At 40.5% G+C, this 12,500-nt stretch overlaps 3 protein-coding genes across 3 annotated transcripts in view; all 3 read left to right on the top strand.

Moving 5' to 3' along the window:
- LOC138213846 (forkhead box protein N5-like) overlaps positions 1-4,190 on the top strand; it is a 4,472-nt gene extending 282 nt beyond the window's left edge. The window contains exons 1-7 of the mRNA XM_069175146.1: positions 1-876; positions 1,098-1,190; positions 1,965-2,197; positions 2,503-2,571; positions 2,776-2,903; positions 3,563-3,795; positions 4,063-4,190. The exon at positions 1-876 is cut by the window's left edge and continues 282 nt beyond it. Coding sequence (XP_069031247.1) covers positions 753-876; positions 1,098-1,190; positions 1,965-2,197; positions 2,503-2,571; positions 2,776-2,903; positions 3,563-3,795; positions 4,063-4,091 — 909 coding nt within the window. The 5' untranslated portion in view covers positions 1-752 and the 3' untranslated portion in view covers positions 4,092-4,190. The remainder of the gene's footprint in view (positions 877-1,097; positions 1,191-1,964; positions 2,198-2,502; positions 2,572-2,775; positions 2,904-3,562; positions 3,796-4,062) is intronic.
- A 93-nt stretch (positions 4,191-4,283) lies between these two features.
- LOC138213844 (macrophage mannose receptor 1-like) lies at positions 4,284-10,728 on the top strand. Its single transcript, XM_069175144.1, has 6 exons — positions 4,284-5,464; positions 5,675-5,842; positions 7,139-7,360; positions 8,690-8,907; positions 9,340-9,656; positions 10,320-10,728. Exons 1-6 carry the CDS (start codon positions 5,451-5,453, stop codon positions 10,506-10,508), a joined length of 1,128 nt encoding a protein of 375 aa, XP_069031245.1. The 5' UTR covers positions 4,284-5,450; the 3' UTR covers positions 10,509-10,728.
- Positions 10,729-12,268: 1,540 nt separating this feature from the next.
- Positions 12,269-12,500, top strand: part of LOC138213866 (V-type proton ATPase subunit d 1-like) — a 4,599-nt gene continuing 4,367 nt past the window's right edge. Inside the window, exon 1 of the mRNA XM_069175182.1 lies at positions 12,269-12,437. Within this exon, the coding sequence (XP_069031283.1) occupies positions 12,269-12,437 (169 nt within the window). The remainder of the gene's footprint in view (positions 12,438-12,500) is intronic.

The following is a 12,500-nucleotide window of genomic DNA, read 5'->3' as shown; positions in this document are numbered from 1 at the left end:
AACCATTTTATTTTTATTGTCAAAAATACCAAATGTGAACATAAAAATCTAACGACACCCAACAAAAAATATAAAACGAAAATAAATACTGTCCAACCCAAAACGCAGTCACAAAACAAACGAGCCAACCAACCCAGTGTCAGCAAAAAGGTAAAATATGAAACACCAAAGTATCGTTTACATTTTCTGTTAACTGGTGCCTTCATCATTTCATGCCTTGTTCAAGAGCTTCTTCATTTTAGATGAAGATTCCTTGTCGGTTGTGTTTCAGAAAGTTTGAGCTAAATTTTAAAAACTACCACTGGATTAAAACAACAAAAAAAATAGACAAAAGAAAATACTTTGTAAAGTTCCACTTAAGTTTTTCCAGAGCTTTCACGTGCATCTCATGGTCTTCTTCTGCAGTGAATTTGCTCAGTTGTTTGATAATAAAGTCTAGAATCAAAAGGTGGTATTCAACTCATTAAACTTAAAAAAAATATTTAGAACCTGGTGAAAAAAATTAAAACGTTTTTATTATGCATTCAAAAAAACACAAGTTTAGATTTGTTTGGAGACTTTGACAAACTGCAGGTTTCCTTTGATCACAGGCTGAACTCCGTTACCTGTGATTGAGTCCAATCAGGCCGTTGAGCTCCAGCTGCTGATTCAGTGGAAGAGTCCGACGGCCCGACGGCTTCTCCTGCTCCTCTCGTCAGGAGAGTTTTCCCGTCGGACCGAGAGGGAAACGAACCTCTGAAAGTCGTCCAGCCATGATGACCTTACGGCTGAAAACCACAGCCGGACTGTTTGACCTGCACTGCTCTGTGGGGCTGACGGACTGGGACATGGACAAGGAGATGAAACTGGCAAAAACCACTGACCAGTTTTATCACGGTGACTGTTTCCTCTTTGTGTGTGTGTGTGTGTGTGTGTGTGTGTGTGTGTTTGTGTTTATATATATATGTATATATATGAAAGTTAAAGGATGATTAACACGGATGATCAGTGGAGACAGTTTGTGGTAGAAACATGTAGATTTTGTTCAATCAGCTGCTTTAAAGTGCACATTTTATAATTGTGTGTGTGTGTGTGTGTGTCCCTATCTCTGATGACAGATGACAAACTGAATGATCAGTACGTGGTCCAGAGGCCTTCAGCGAGAGCCTCGAGAAGAAAAGACGAATTCATCTGGTACGACAAAATGTCAGGTGAGCTCTGAGGAAAAAAAAAAAAAAAAAGTCACTATATTTTTTTTGATTAAAGATGTTCTTAATTTTGTCGCCAATTTTTTTTTTTTTTAAATGAACAATGAATGCCTGATTCAGTGTTTTAATGAACACGTCACTGGGTCATGTTCCCTCATTATGAGAAATATTTATACTATTTAGAAAAGGAAACCTGACAGCTGTCTATAATTTGTTTTATGGAAGTTTTTTTTAACCATTTTGTTTATTTGTTTGTTTCCCAGCACAATGCATTGTATATCCTTTAGGCTTACAGGGATAGTTTTTGGTGATATGCTTATTTGCGTTATTAGATAATCATCAGATGAGTGAATCGGTCCAAGTTAACTTGCATCCTTTTTGATTCATTACAAAAAACTAACCAGATTTAATGTTTCTTAAATGTTAAGAAATATTTAGTTAACAGGCTCTCTGGTTTTGTGTTTTTCCTCATTAATAAAACAAAAAAAAATTATGCTGGCCTTTCATGCTACATTAAAAGCAGCCATCAAAGCCAAAATCACATTTAAAAAAAAGATCTATGGATGGCTTTTGCCGCTGATTTTTCTCCTCAGTAGGAGGCGCTCTCTTCTCGCCAATCCCTCGACAGTTCCGTCCGTGCTGTTAAATGTGATTGCTAGCAGGGATGGCGTCTTACATCTTTCTGAAAATTTGTTTTGGCGACCAAAATAAAACGGCTTCAGTCCCACCTGTGGGTCGCAAAAACCCTATCGGTGTTATTTTTTTTTTATCCACCAGACACCTTCGTTAAACCAAACCTGTGGCTGTTGGTGAACCCCAACATCGCCTGCCCGATCCAGTACAGAGAAAATGCAGCCGATGAGCAGACTGAACCGGCCGAAGCTTCTCGACTACTGGAGCCTCCAGAGATCCAACATCCACCTGCAGCTGCGCTTCACATGGTCGCCCTCCATGACACTTCTGTCCAGGGGGAACGACTGCACTGTGTCGCCTCCTCCACTGACTACACGGTACACACTACTGAGCACTTCCCGTGTGTGTGTGGTGACATGCTTCGACCTACACTCACAGCTAACCTATAAATAGCTACATACAGTGTAAAATGTAATATTTAGTGTATAAATGACCGACAAATTTACCACCAACTGAATGTGGCAAAACTGAGATAATTTCCAAATACAGATCACTAATATCAGTTGTACGTGGCGTCTTTTACCAGGCAACAACAAGTGGCTAGCAATACCAATAAGCTTCTTCAAATTCCAGTATTTAAAACGGTCATGAATGTAATCTCGCCGTCTTTGACCTTTTTTAGATCAAGAATGAAGACGTCTCCTGTCGACCAGCCAACAACAGACGCAAGGCACGGACCACAAAACCCGGGGTGAGGACGCCAGCTATGACCAGGTTCCAGGGATTTAACCTGCAGAACTTGGAGCGGTTTATGCTCTCTAATGCGGAGATTTCTGTTTTTAAATCTACCCTCTTCTCACTGCAGTAGTTTGTTGAGGTTGGGCGGTGTTGGGGAAAAAAGGTCTCGTCAGCAAATTGTGTGCAGATTAGCTTTTGGTGTCTTTTGTAATTCCAGGACATAAAGACCTCGAACCCAGGATGTTGGCCTCGTCCACCGGTGAACTACTGTATCCTCATTGCCTTAGCGCTGAAGAGCAGCCACACTGGGAGCCTCAAAGTCCAACAGATTTATAACTTTATCAGGTCAGGATCTGATGGTTCGGGATAACGCAAACATCAGGGTTTTGTTTATGTTGGGTTTTGTAAGTCAGGCATTTCTGAAGCTGCTGAAAGGTTAGAAAAAGAAATTGTGTATTCTGAAATATCAGAGAGAAAACTTAAAGGCTCTCTGGGTAATTTCCAAATGTTGCATTGGAAGAATGCAACATTTACGAAAGACGCCATGTACAACATTGGAAGAACATGCAACATGCGACAAACCCCCAAAAAATTCTTTTGGGATTTGAACCATAAACAAATTACAAAAAATTAATATAACCTCCATAAATTTCCTGACCAGCTGTTCCGAAGCTCGGTTCTGGTTTGGCTTTGGCCATCGCCATCTTGGCAGTGTCTGACTCCGCCCATTTATGGAATTAGCCAGGAGTAAGGCGGTGTGCGGGTGGAGCTGTTAACCGGCCTCAACAGAATTTAAATGGGGGAGTTGTAACAAAATTTGCACTCTCGTTTAGTCGTCATCAACGAGAAAATGCGCTATGGAGATCGAAACAGGGTCATTTTAACCAGCCGGCCTCTAGTGGCCGTTCGAGGAACTGCAGCACTTCAGCGTCAGCTTAGATTTTCTACCATAGAGGTTGACGTTTGGTTTGAGCTCCCTCGTATCCCTTCCCGTCCTTCCCCAGAGAGCACTTCGCCTTCTTTCAGACGGCTCCCGACGGCTGGAAGAACACCATCCGACACAACTTGTGCTTCAACAGCAGCTTCCGCAAAACCTGCAACATGCTGTGCAGAGATGGCAAGAGGAAGTCGTGCTTCTGGCACCTGACGCTGGACGGCCAACGGCGGCTAAAGGACGAGATCCACGTGCTGTCGGGAGAATCCCTGAAGCAGCTGGAGAGGAGCATGGCCCACCCAGGTGAATGAGAGTTGAAAGAGCGAGCTTAACACACTAACACTATTAGGAATATTTGAAGAAAGCAGTTGGTACTAATTATTAAGTAAACATTTTTTTGTTGAATAACTTGGTACTTGCTGGTTTTTGAATATAGGACAAGGCAAATTAGTTTTTTTTTTTTTTTTTTTACTGTAGTTCATCATAAAACTGGACAAACAAAATGAGTCCCGATACAAACTGTTGGGTGTTGATCTGTGATTACCAAGACCTGTTTTCTTTTTGTTTCAGATACAATTTGGAGTTTACTTGCAAAGTGATTGCAGTTATGAAGTGCATCCAACGGTTTGACTCATTGCACAAAAAAAAGGAAATACACAGCATGCAAAAATGTTGATTTAAAAGTACATTCAGGTGAAATTAGTTGAAATAACATCAAATAAATAATTAATTTTTTGTGTATGATTAAGATTGTCAGGTCAAACATGTATTCATTATGGGGGGCGAGGGAGATCAGGTGTGCATATTTGTGATTGGTCAGATGACGCAAGCCCCGCCCCTTTTATGGGAACACCCTCGTAGCTGGATTACGAAGCACTGGGTTTATTTATTATTAATTTTTTTTATAGAGTTGATAACCATCATTTTGTGTGTCCGTTTAGCGCGATCTCCTTTGTCAGGTTTAGTTAAACCAGATAATGGAAAGACATCCGGAGTTTAGGCTTTGTAGTGCAGGCATGAGGTGTTGAACAATTAATCTAATTTACGATGTGATGAAACTAATTAACAGGAAAACTGCTTAGTCAGGTAGGGATGAGGACTTTGGTTAAAATAAACAACTAACAACAACTGCTGTGTTTTAAACGGGGAAAAGAACATCTGTGTGTAGTGTTTTAGTTAATCCATCCATCGACCCCGACCTCCTCCCTCTGTGGAGTTAAATCTTCTCGGAACAACCGTCGGCCTTCAACGTGTCGCGCAAGTAAACAACTTGTAAACGGTTTCCTTCACACGAATCTCTCGTGCTTTTAGATAGGCTAGCTTGGTTACCCTGACATATTAGCTTAGGTGAGTGCTAATGCTAAGAAAACATGGCTGCCAGGCAGCTGCCGTTTTAAGACGCACATTACCGAAGCGTTAATAAACGCACACCCTTTTATTCAAGGTAGCAAACAAACCACACGAAAAAACACAGAGCTGTCCTGCCAAAAACATTTTGACAAACCTTGCTGCAATGTAATGTGATCTGATAAGACACTTCCTGCAACATAATATTAACCTTGTGATTATGAAGATGGATATAATAGCTTCATTCAGCGTTTCATAAACCGGCCTTTCGAGATTGTGTTTTATGTCCCCTGTATTTTTATGCACTGCCATTTTCACATAAACATTTTCTTTTATGGTTTCATCCAGTTGAATCCTGTTTGTAAATGGCTGGCTACGATATATGATCTGTGACAACAAAGTGCTGGGGATTTTTCAAGCCTGTGCCCAAGAAGGGCCCTTCATTTGCCAACAGTCAAATCCTTTCTGAATATCCATCGACAGGCTGCTGATTGTTTGTGTAAATCTGTCTGCAAGTCAAATTATTACTTTGTCTCAAATGCGAGATTCAAAGTCAGGAGACGTGCATCGGCAGCGAGTGTTTCCTCTCCAACCACTTCACAGCAGAGCAAATGCAGCCGGACAGGTAACTGCACCAATTTGTTCACACTTTTACACTTTAGTCAAGTTTGTGTGATTATTACTTTTTTTTTTCATTTCCTTACAATTACAAATTAGCATCACAAGTTAATGTGAAGACATTAGCAGCTGAATTCATCTGCTTGCATGATTTAAAAGAAAAATGTTTTCTGCCGACTACACATCGTGGCTCAACATAATGCTTTCTGTACAACAGAGTCTTGATGATGGCAGTGATGAAGAGCAGGCTCCCTGGACCCTTCGTCCTCCTCCTCATCCTCCTCGGCAGCAGTGCCGTCTCTGGGCTGGGATCAGTGTTGTCAAGATATTTCTGGTCCAGTCAAGCTTTTTTAACCTGGCAGGGAGCCCAAGACCGCTGCAGGAGGTGGGGATTTCCTTTTTTTTTTTTTTTATTTATGTTATTTTCAATAGCTATTGGAGATTATCATAATTTAGAATTGTTTGATCATGTCAAAGTAAGGCTTGAAAGTAACATTGAGAATAAAAGGAAAAATCAAAAGGTTAATATCCTGATGTTTAGCAGGGTAACTGAGAGCTGATGCTGATGGGAATGACTTTAGTTTTGTAGATTTACTCATTAAACTGAATCTGGTTACTGTTAATCAAGCGGTGGCTTTCCAATACACTCTTGTGTACGGTAGCAGACGTGTGGTCATTCTAAAGCATGTTTTAACATGATAGTATTTTTGTTGTTTTTTAATTTATTTTTGGTCAAATGAGACCCATCTGGCAGCAGCCTTTTTAGAAATGTAATAATTGTTGTAATTGACTTTACTGTTGTAAAGCTACAGTTTCTCAACAATTATTGGATGGATTCAGAGGACGTTTATGGGCTCCTGATGATGTTACCTACTGACTCGAGTAATCTTATGATTTTTTTGCTTATTTCTTTGTTTAATCACATGACCAACATTTTATTGTGTTGTTTTATGACCAAATATGGTTGCCAAATCAAATTCCCATCAGGCTCAGCTGTGTTTAGCTCATGATAGCATGTCTAATTGTGACAAAGTACATGAGGTATGTGATTTTATACCAAAGCTTCAGCTCACGTAGAGAAAATAAAAACATTAATGTGGAGCAGTCTGAAATGCTCGTTAAAATAATACATGAATCCAACATGCATATCATTTTCATGATGTTTTATTCAATTTTTTTCCCCATCATTGGAAACTTTGACATCTTGTTGACTAGAAAAACGCTGCCACCTAATATTTACTCTGTAACAGTAGCAGATGGAAGTGTGCATTCATTCTCATTTTCTTTTAGAGATTTTATGAAAATTCATTTTTAATTTCTGCCACAGAGCGAGGTAGCTGAGGTAAAAAAAAAACTTCCCCTCGGGGATTAATAAAGTAAATACCTACCTACCTACCTAGCTGAGGTGGCTGCGCGAAAAGCCAAAAGTCAGCATGTCTGCAATGTCAAAGTTTCTCACCTGATCTACATTTGGACTGCAGCATGTTACTACTTGTTGTCTTCTGTGCTGTTTGAAATTGGAGTCCAAGAACTTTAGCTAAATAAAGCAAACTATTTAAGCTATTTTCCATTTGTAGCAAAATGAGCAAAATCTCCAATCACAAAAATGTCGTTTTGTTTTCACTTGTATTCTGACAGAAAACTGGTGCAAATGAAACTGTTTGAACTTTTGTCCAAACAGCCACCACGCCAGTTTGGCCACCTACTTCGAACAGTCTGAGATTCAGGGTCGTGTGTACAATCGTGAGGCATGGGTCGGTTTGCACAAAGAAACGACCCAGCCTGGTTTATCTGGGTGGAGTTGGATCAATACAGATGGATTCTCAAAGTACTACAAACACTGGGGACACGGCGAGCCAGACTCCTACGATAGATGTGCTTCCTTCTCTTACAACACCTTAAAGTAATGTGAAACTGTTCTTTACACCTTTTAAAGATTTCAGCAGTGTTTTTGTCGAGCAGATTTCAATTAAAATTACACTTAACTGCTAAACATGTTTCCTGAGCCTGTTGTGGAGTTTTATATCTTGTAATATTAATCCATTGGGCTCCATTATACCACAGAGTCGTGACTGAAGTTAAGTCTTTTAGATTGTGAGTATGGATGCTGAGAGAGCTCGACAATGAACTCGAGTGCACTTCAATGTACCAAATCAGGAATTCATTATAACTGAATTGTAGTGTCAATCAAGCCCGACGTCAACTGTTTGGTTTGCGAGCTGCCGTCTGAAGCCTCGAGTTCGGGATTTCGGTCGTTTCCATTTTGCTATCTTGGAGCCAAATGTGATCCTATTTAGACTGTGACCCCGCCTTCCTATCTGAAACCACAGGCCTGTCAATCAAGCAGACACGCCACCAAATATACCACTTTTTGAGGTCTAATTTATAACTAATGACGGGATTATTTTCGGATGGACCACCAGAAAACGATTTCGAAGTATTCACTTTAGTGAATGACATCTAAAAGATTTACGTACTATTACTACGGCAACCACAAGGGTCTGAACCATTGACTGGATATAAAAGTGTTCGTAGCTTCCGGGTCTGAAAAATGAGGCTGATGTGGAGGTGCCTTAAACTGTAATACCTCCGAGGGCCACTAGAGGTCAGCTCAAGAAAGCATCCGGCTCCATAGACTCCCATTCAACTTCTCTCATCAAATTCTCAGTCAATAAAAATGTCTCCACGAGTTATCTCTGTGTTTTTAGCTAAATTCACTCCTTCTTATTAGTTTTCTGGAGGTCCATCTGAAAATAATCCCTCATTCATTAGAAAATAAGTTTCAAAAAGACCTGTTTTTGGGGGCGAGTCTCTTTGATTGACAGGCCTGTGGTGCGGTTAGGTTACAGCTATCCAATCAGATCGAGTCAGCTCCCCCTAGCCCCTACCCCCTACTCCCACCGGTTCTCCCAAATATGGTCACTTCCAGCTCCAAACTAGAAAGATGGCGCCGGCCCAATTCCAAACTCGAGGCTTCATTACGGACGTTCACAAACCAACGGGTGACCTAATGATGTTGATTATTGCTTGTTTAGAAATCAGTTTGTGTTGCGAATATATGCATATTAAACCATCCCACTTGCATGTTTAATCTTTTTTATAGGCTAGGAAGGATATATTGTTTTTAACACAGTCAACTGTAAAGACTTCTGAATATTTATTTTTGCTAAAATGGAAATATTGCAATTTAACCATCAAATTCTTCTTTTATTGTTCCAATTTCTCCCGAAAGCTTTTCTGGCCACGGATGTGATAAATTGTATCCCTTCATCTGTCAAACGGCACCTCCGGACAGTTTTAAGTACAAATTCATACCTCAGGCAAAGACGTGGTCTGAAGCCCAACAGTACTGCCAGGACAAGTATCATGATCTGGCAGTTTTCCAAAGCATTGAGCACACAGATGATATTCCTGAGGACTTTCTGTTATGGATTGGACTGCACAGAGAAGGTAAAGACTCACACAGCTGTCGCGCTTTTATAAACTATTCTGATGTAGTCAAGTAACCCATTCATTTGTACTTTTTTTTTTGTTATTTTTTGAAGATGGCATCAAGTCGATTCGGTCACCATAAGTGGCTAAACATGAGCATTCTCCTGGAGAAAAAAATCTGCCCCAAGCAATCACAACAATGAAACTCTCTTGCTGTCACCCTCATGATTAAAACTTTTAAACAACCTTGAAGACTTCCTTTTATTTATTTTTTTTAGAAAACTGACATGCAATTTGCTCATAGAGAAGAAAAAGGAGTAAAGACTCATTTTATTTCAAATGTAGAATTTGCTAAATTTTCTTTGGGTTGGTCCTCGGTTGATAGTTGATTTTCTTCGAGACGGTAAACAGATTTTTTTTCACCTCATCTGTTTTGCTCAACACCTGCAGGGACAACGTGGAAGTGGGCCGCGGGCGCGTCGGACCACAGGCAATGGGCGCCGAGCAACAACAGCAACAACGGCGACTGCGTCACCATCTCCTTGACCGACAAAGACATGGCTACCGAAGACTGCTCCTCCCGACTTCCCTTCGTCTGCATGAAGGACAACCTGGTGCTGGTGAAGGAGAACAAGACGTGGGAGGAGGCGCTGGAACACTGCCGAAGCATCACCGACGGCGAACGTCGCCACGAGCTGCTCAGCGTGCAGCCGGGACAAGATCAGCGCTACATGATGTACAAGGTTACGGAGGCCGACACTGAGGAGGTGGGTTCTTCCTCTGTAACCATGCTATGTTTTATTCTCGGCTAGATGACCATAGCTGACGGGGGTTTTACACTTTTTATGACTTGGACCTCCAACAGGTGTTCTGGTCTGAGCCCTTCGGCCCAACCCATGTAGCCTACGAATGTTAAACCTTCATCATTAACGATACAGATAGTTAGAATTGCAGTCGGTGGTGACTCATGACCAGTTTTATCGTTCTTATTAACTTTTTTAAAAAATAGCGTTTTATGGGTAAAATGCCTTCTGGGCTACGGGAGATATATATATATATATATTTTGCATTTTTATTTTTAATTTCCAATACAGATAGTTAGAATTGCAATTGTTGGTGAACTATAAACCGATTCATCGCGCTTTATATCTTTTTAAAAAAATAGCATTTTATAGGTAAAATGCTTTCTAGGCTGTGGGAGATAATTTAGTTTTTAGTTTTTAAAAAAAACTTAATTACCAATACAAATAGTTAGAATTTAAATTGTTGGTCTTTAGAATTTGTGTTTTTTGGGTAAAATGCTTTCTGGGGGAGATGTTTTTGCTGCAGTGCTGTGATTGGCCACTAGGGCCCAAAACGGACTCACTGCTTTGTAATCTCTGTGAATTCACCCTAAAGGCGGGTTCACCGGTTGTTTCTTTCCCCTGCAGGTGTGGGTGGGCCTGCGTTTCCTGGCCGGGTATTGGCTGTGGGTGAACGGGGATGACGTGTTGTACCCTGGCCTGCCCCTCTGCCCGCTCCATGGGCAGTCCTGTGGAGTCTTATCCAAGAACAACTCTGTCAGCGTGGAGACCAGCGACTGTATGGAGAGAAGAAACTTTCTGTGTTACAAAGTGTAACACAGTTGACATGAAGCTTTTGGTTCCTTAGATGCTAGATATAAACTTTGTGAAAGGGGCTTTTGAGTTATTTATCTCTAACAAGCAAACTTAACTATATTTACGAAATGGGTCTCCTATAGACTGTCAGCTAAGAATGTATCAGCTTAGTAAAAGTTTTGCTCGACTGTGTAGTCATTAAAAACCAAGAGATCAACTGTAATCAAATCTCTTTATGTATGCTTCGATGAAAAAAAAATAAATCAATAAAAGAAAATTTGAAATGCTATTTGATTTGTAAATATCGTAATAGCACCGGTTGCATCTTGGTTCAGAATCTTAACAAATTGAAAACCCATTCTGAATATCACTTGAAACTGATTGTCAGCAGTCTTTCAACTGAAGTTTACTTGAAAATTGCAACGACAGCACGGTGTGCTTCATCTGAATTTTATTTTGGGGTGATTGAGAATCATCCACTCGACGCGAACTTATCCAACAAATGACGACACCACGCGTCTGACGTTCGCCATCCGCTTTCATTGCCAAAGGCTTTGGGCATGTGTATCGTTGTTTCCTCCACACTCGGGGCACTTGACACTGCGAGTTTGCGGTTGTTCAGCCCTGCAAAGAAAGCAATTAAAACACCATTTAAAAAAAAAAAATCTATCTGACATTGACTTTAAACTGAAAAAAAAAAAATACAAACAATTTTTATGACAGTTTTTCCTGCAAAATCTGCAAATCTATTTCATTTGTACCATTTTTTTTGTCTTCTGTTCTTTTATGTCATCTGCTTCCTATCAATTTATCTTCAGCAACTTTGAATGTTTTCATCTGGTGTCAATCGACTGCAGTTTGACAGAACAGTCAGAGGAAGTTTGCCTCCTCGTGGCAGCAGCATCCTTCACATCAGGCACAGATGACACACTGTGTTTTGGTTATCGTTCTGATATTCAGGAAATAAAACCTGGCGGCGTTTTAAACAAGAAAAACTTATGGGAGAGCCTCGGTGACACGTTCTCGTCCGGCAGAGAAGGAAAGGTTCGTACGACGCTGGAGAATTTCTCTTTTTATCAAAGAAACTTGCGTTGCTTTGTAGCTTCAGCATTGGGTCGAGTCGATGCTGATTAAGCAGTAATCAATCACATTTCTCTAAAATGACCTTCAGCTATCAGCTAGCACAGAAATCCCCCAAATCTATTGACGATTACTAATTTTTCAAATTGCCTTCGTAATATTCCATCATTTCCTCTTTGGCTCCCTCCTAACTGAGATCATGGTATCGTTTTTATTTCTTGATGAATTACACCTCAGATCAATCAGTTACAAATCATTTATCAGTTTCATCAGCAGTTTTAGTCATTAGTCGATTAATCAATCAAAACAAAAAATAATAATCAACTATTTTGATAATTGATTCACATTTTTAAGTATTTTCACAAGCAAAAATGCCCAAAATATCCTTTGATCTAGAATTTTGTGATTGGGATTTTTTTTTCACTGTATGCTGATGTTTTGTAGATTAAATTATGAATTAAATTCAATAATAATTCAAGTAAAAAGCCTATACTTATTGGATAGCCTATTTATACTACAGTGTAGACTAATTAGCGGTTGAAATTCTTCTGTAGCATCAATACAGTCATTTTAATATAAAAATAAAAGGGCTGCTCACCCAGTGATCCTACCACCAGTTCCATAGCACTGATTTTCTGCCATTGCCATTGCCATGACAACCCCCCTCCTCTAACCTACCCTCCGCCTCCAGGTACAGCTACATGATCGACAACGTCATCCTGCTGATCACGGGCACCCTGCACCAGCGGGCCATCTCCGAGCTGGTGCCCAAGTGCCACCCGCTGGGCAGCTTCGAGCAGATGGAGGCGGTGAACATCGCCCAGACGCCCGCCGAGCTCTACAACGCCATCCTGGTGGACACGCCCCTGGGTACGTACAAAAGACAAAAACAAAAAAGATACCAACTAAACCCAAAACAAGTGAATGGTAACG

The sequence above is a fragment of the Embiotoca jacksoni genome, unplaced genomic scaffold, assembly GCF_022577435.1.
Source record: "Embiotoca jacksoni isolate LCO1_2020_lvr unplaced genomic scaffold, fEmbJac1.0.p SCAF_64, whole genome shotgun sequence".
NCBI classification, from domain to species: Eukaryota; Metazoa; Chordata; class Actinopteri; family Embiotocidae; genus Embiotoca; species Embiotoca jacksoni.
This window is presented reverse-complemented; position numbering and strand designations above follow the sequence as displayed.

Excerpts from the sequence above, each read along its gene's own strand:
- LOC138213844 (XM_069175144.1), top strand. Across the intron at positions 5,843-7,138 it reads GCCCAAGACCGCTGCAGGAG|CCACCACGCCAGTTTGGCCA; the intron begins GTGGGGATTTCC and ends TTGTCCAAACAG. Across the intron at positions 7,361-8,689 it reads TTCTCTTACAACACCTTAAA|CTTTTCTGGCCACGGATGTG; the intron begins GTAATGTGAAAC and ends TTCTCCCGAAAG.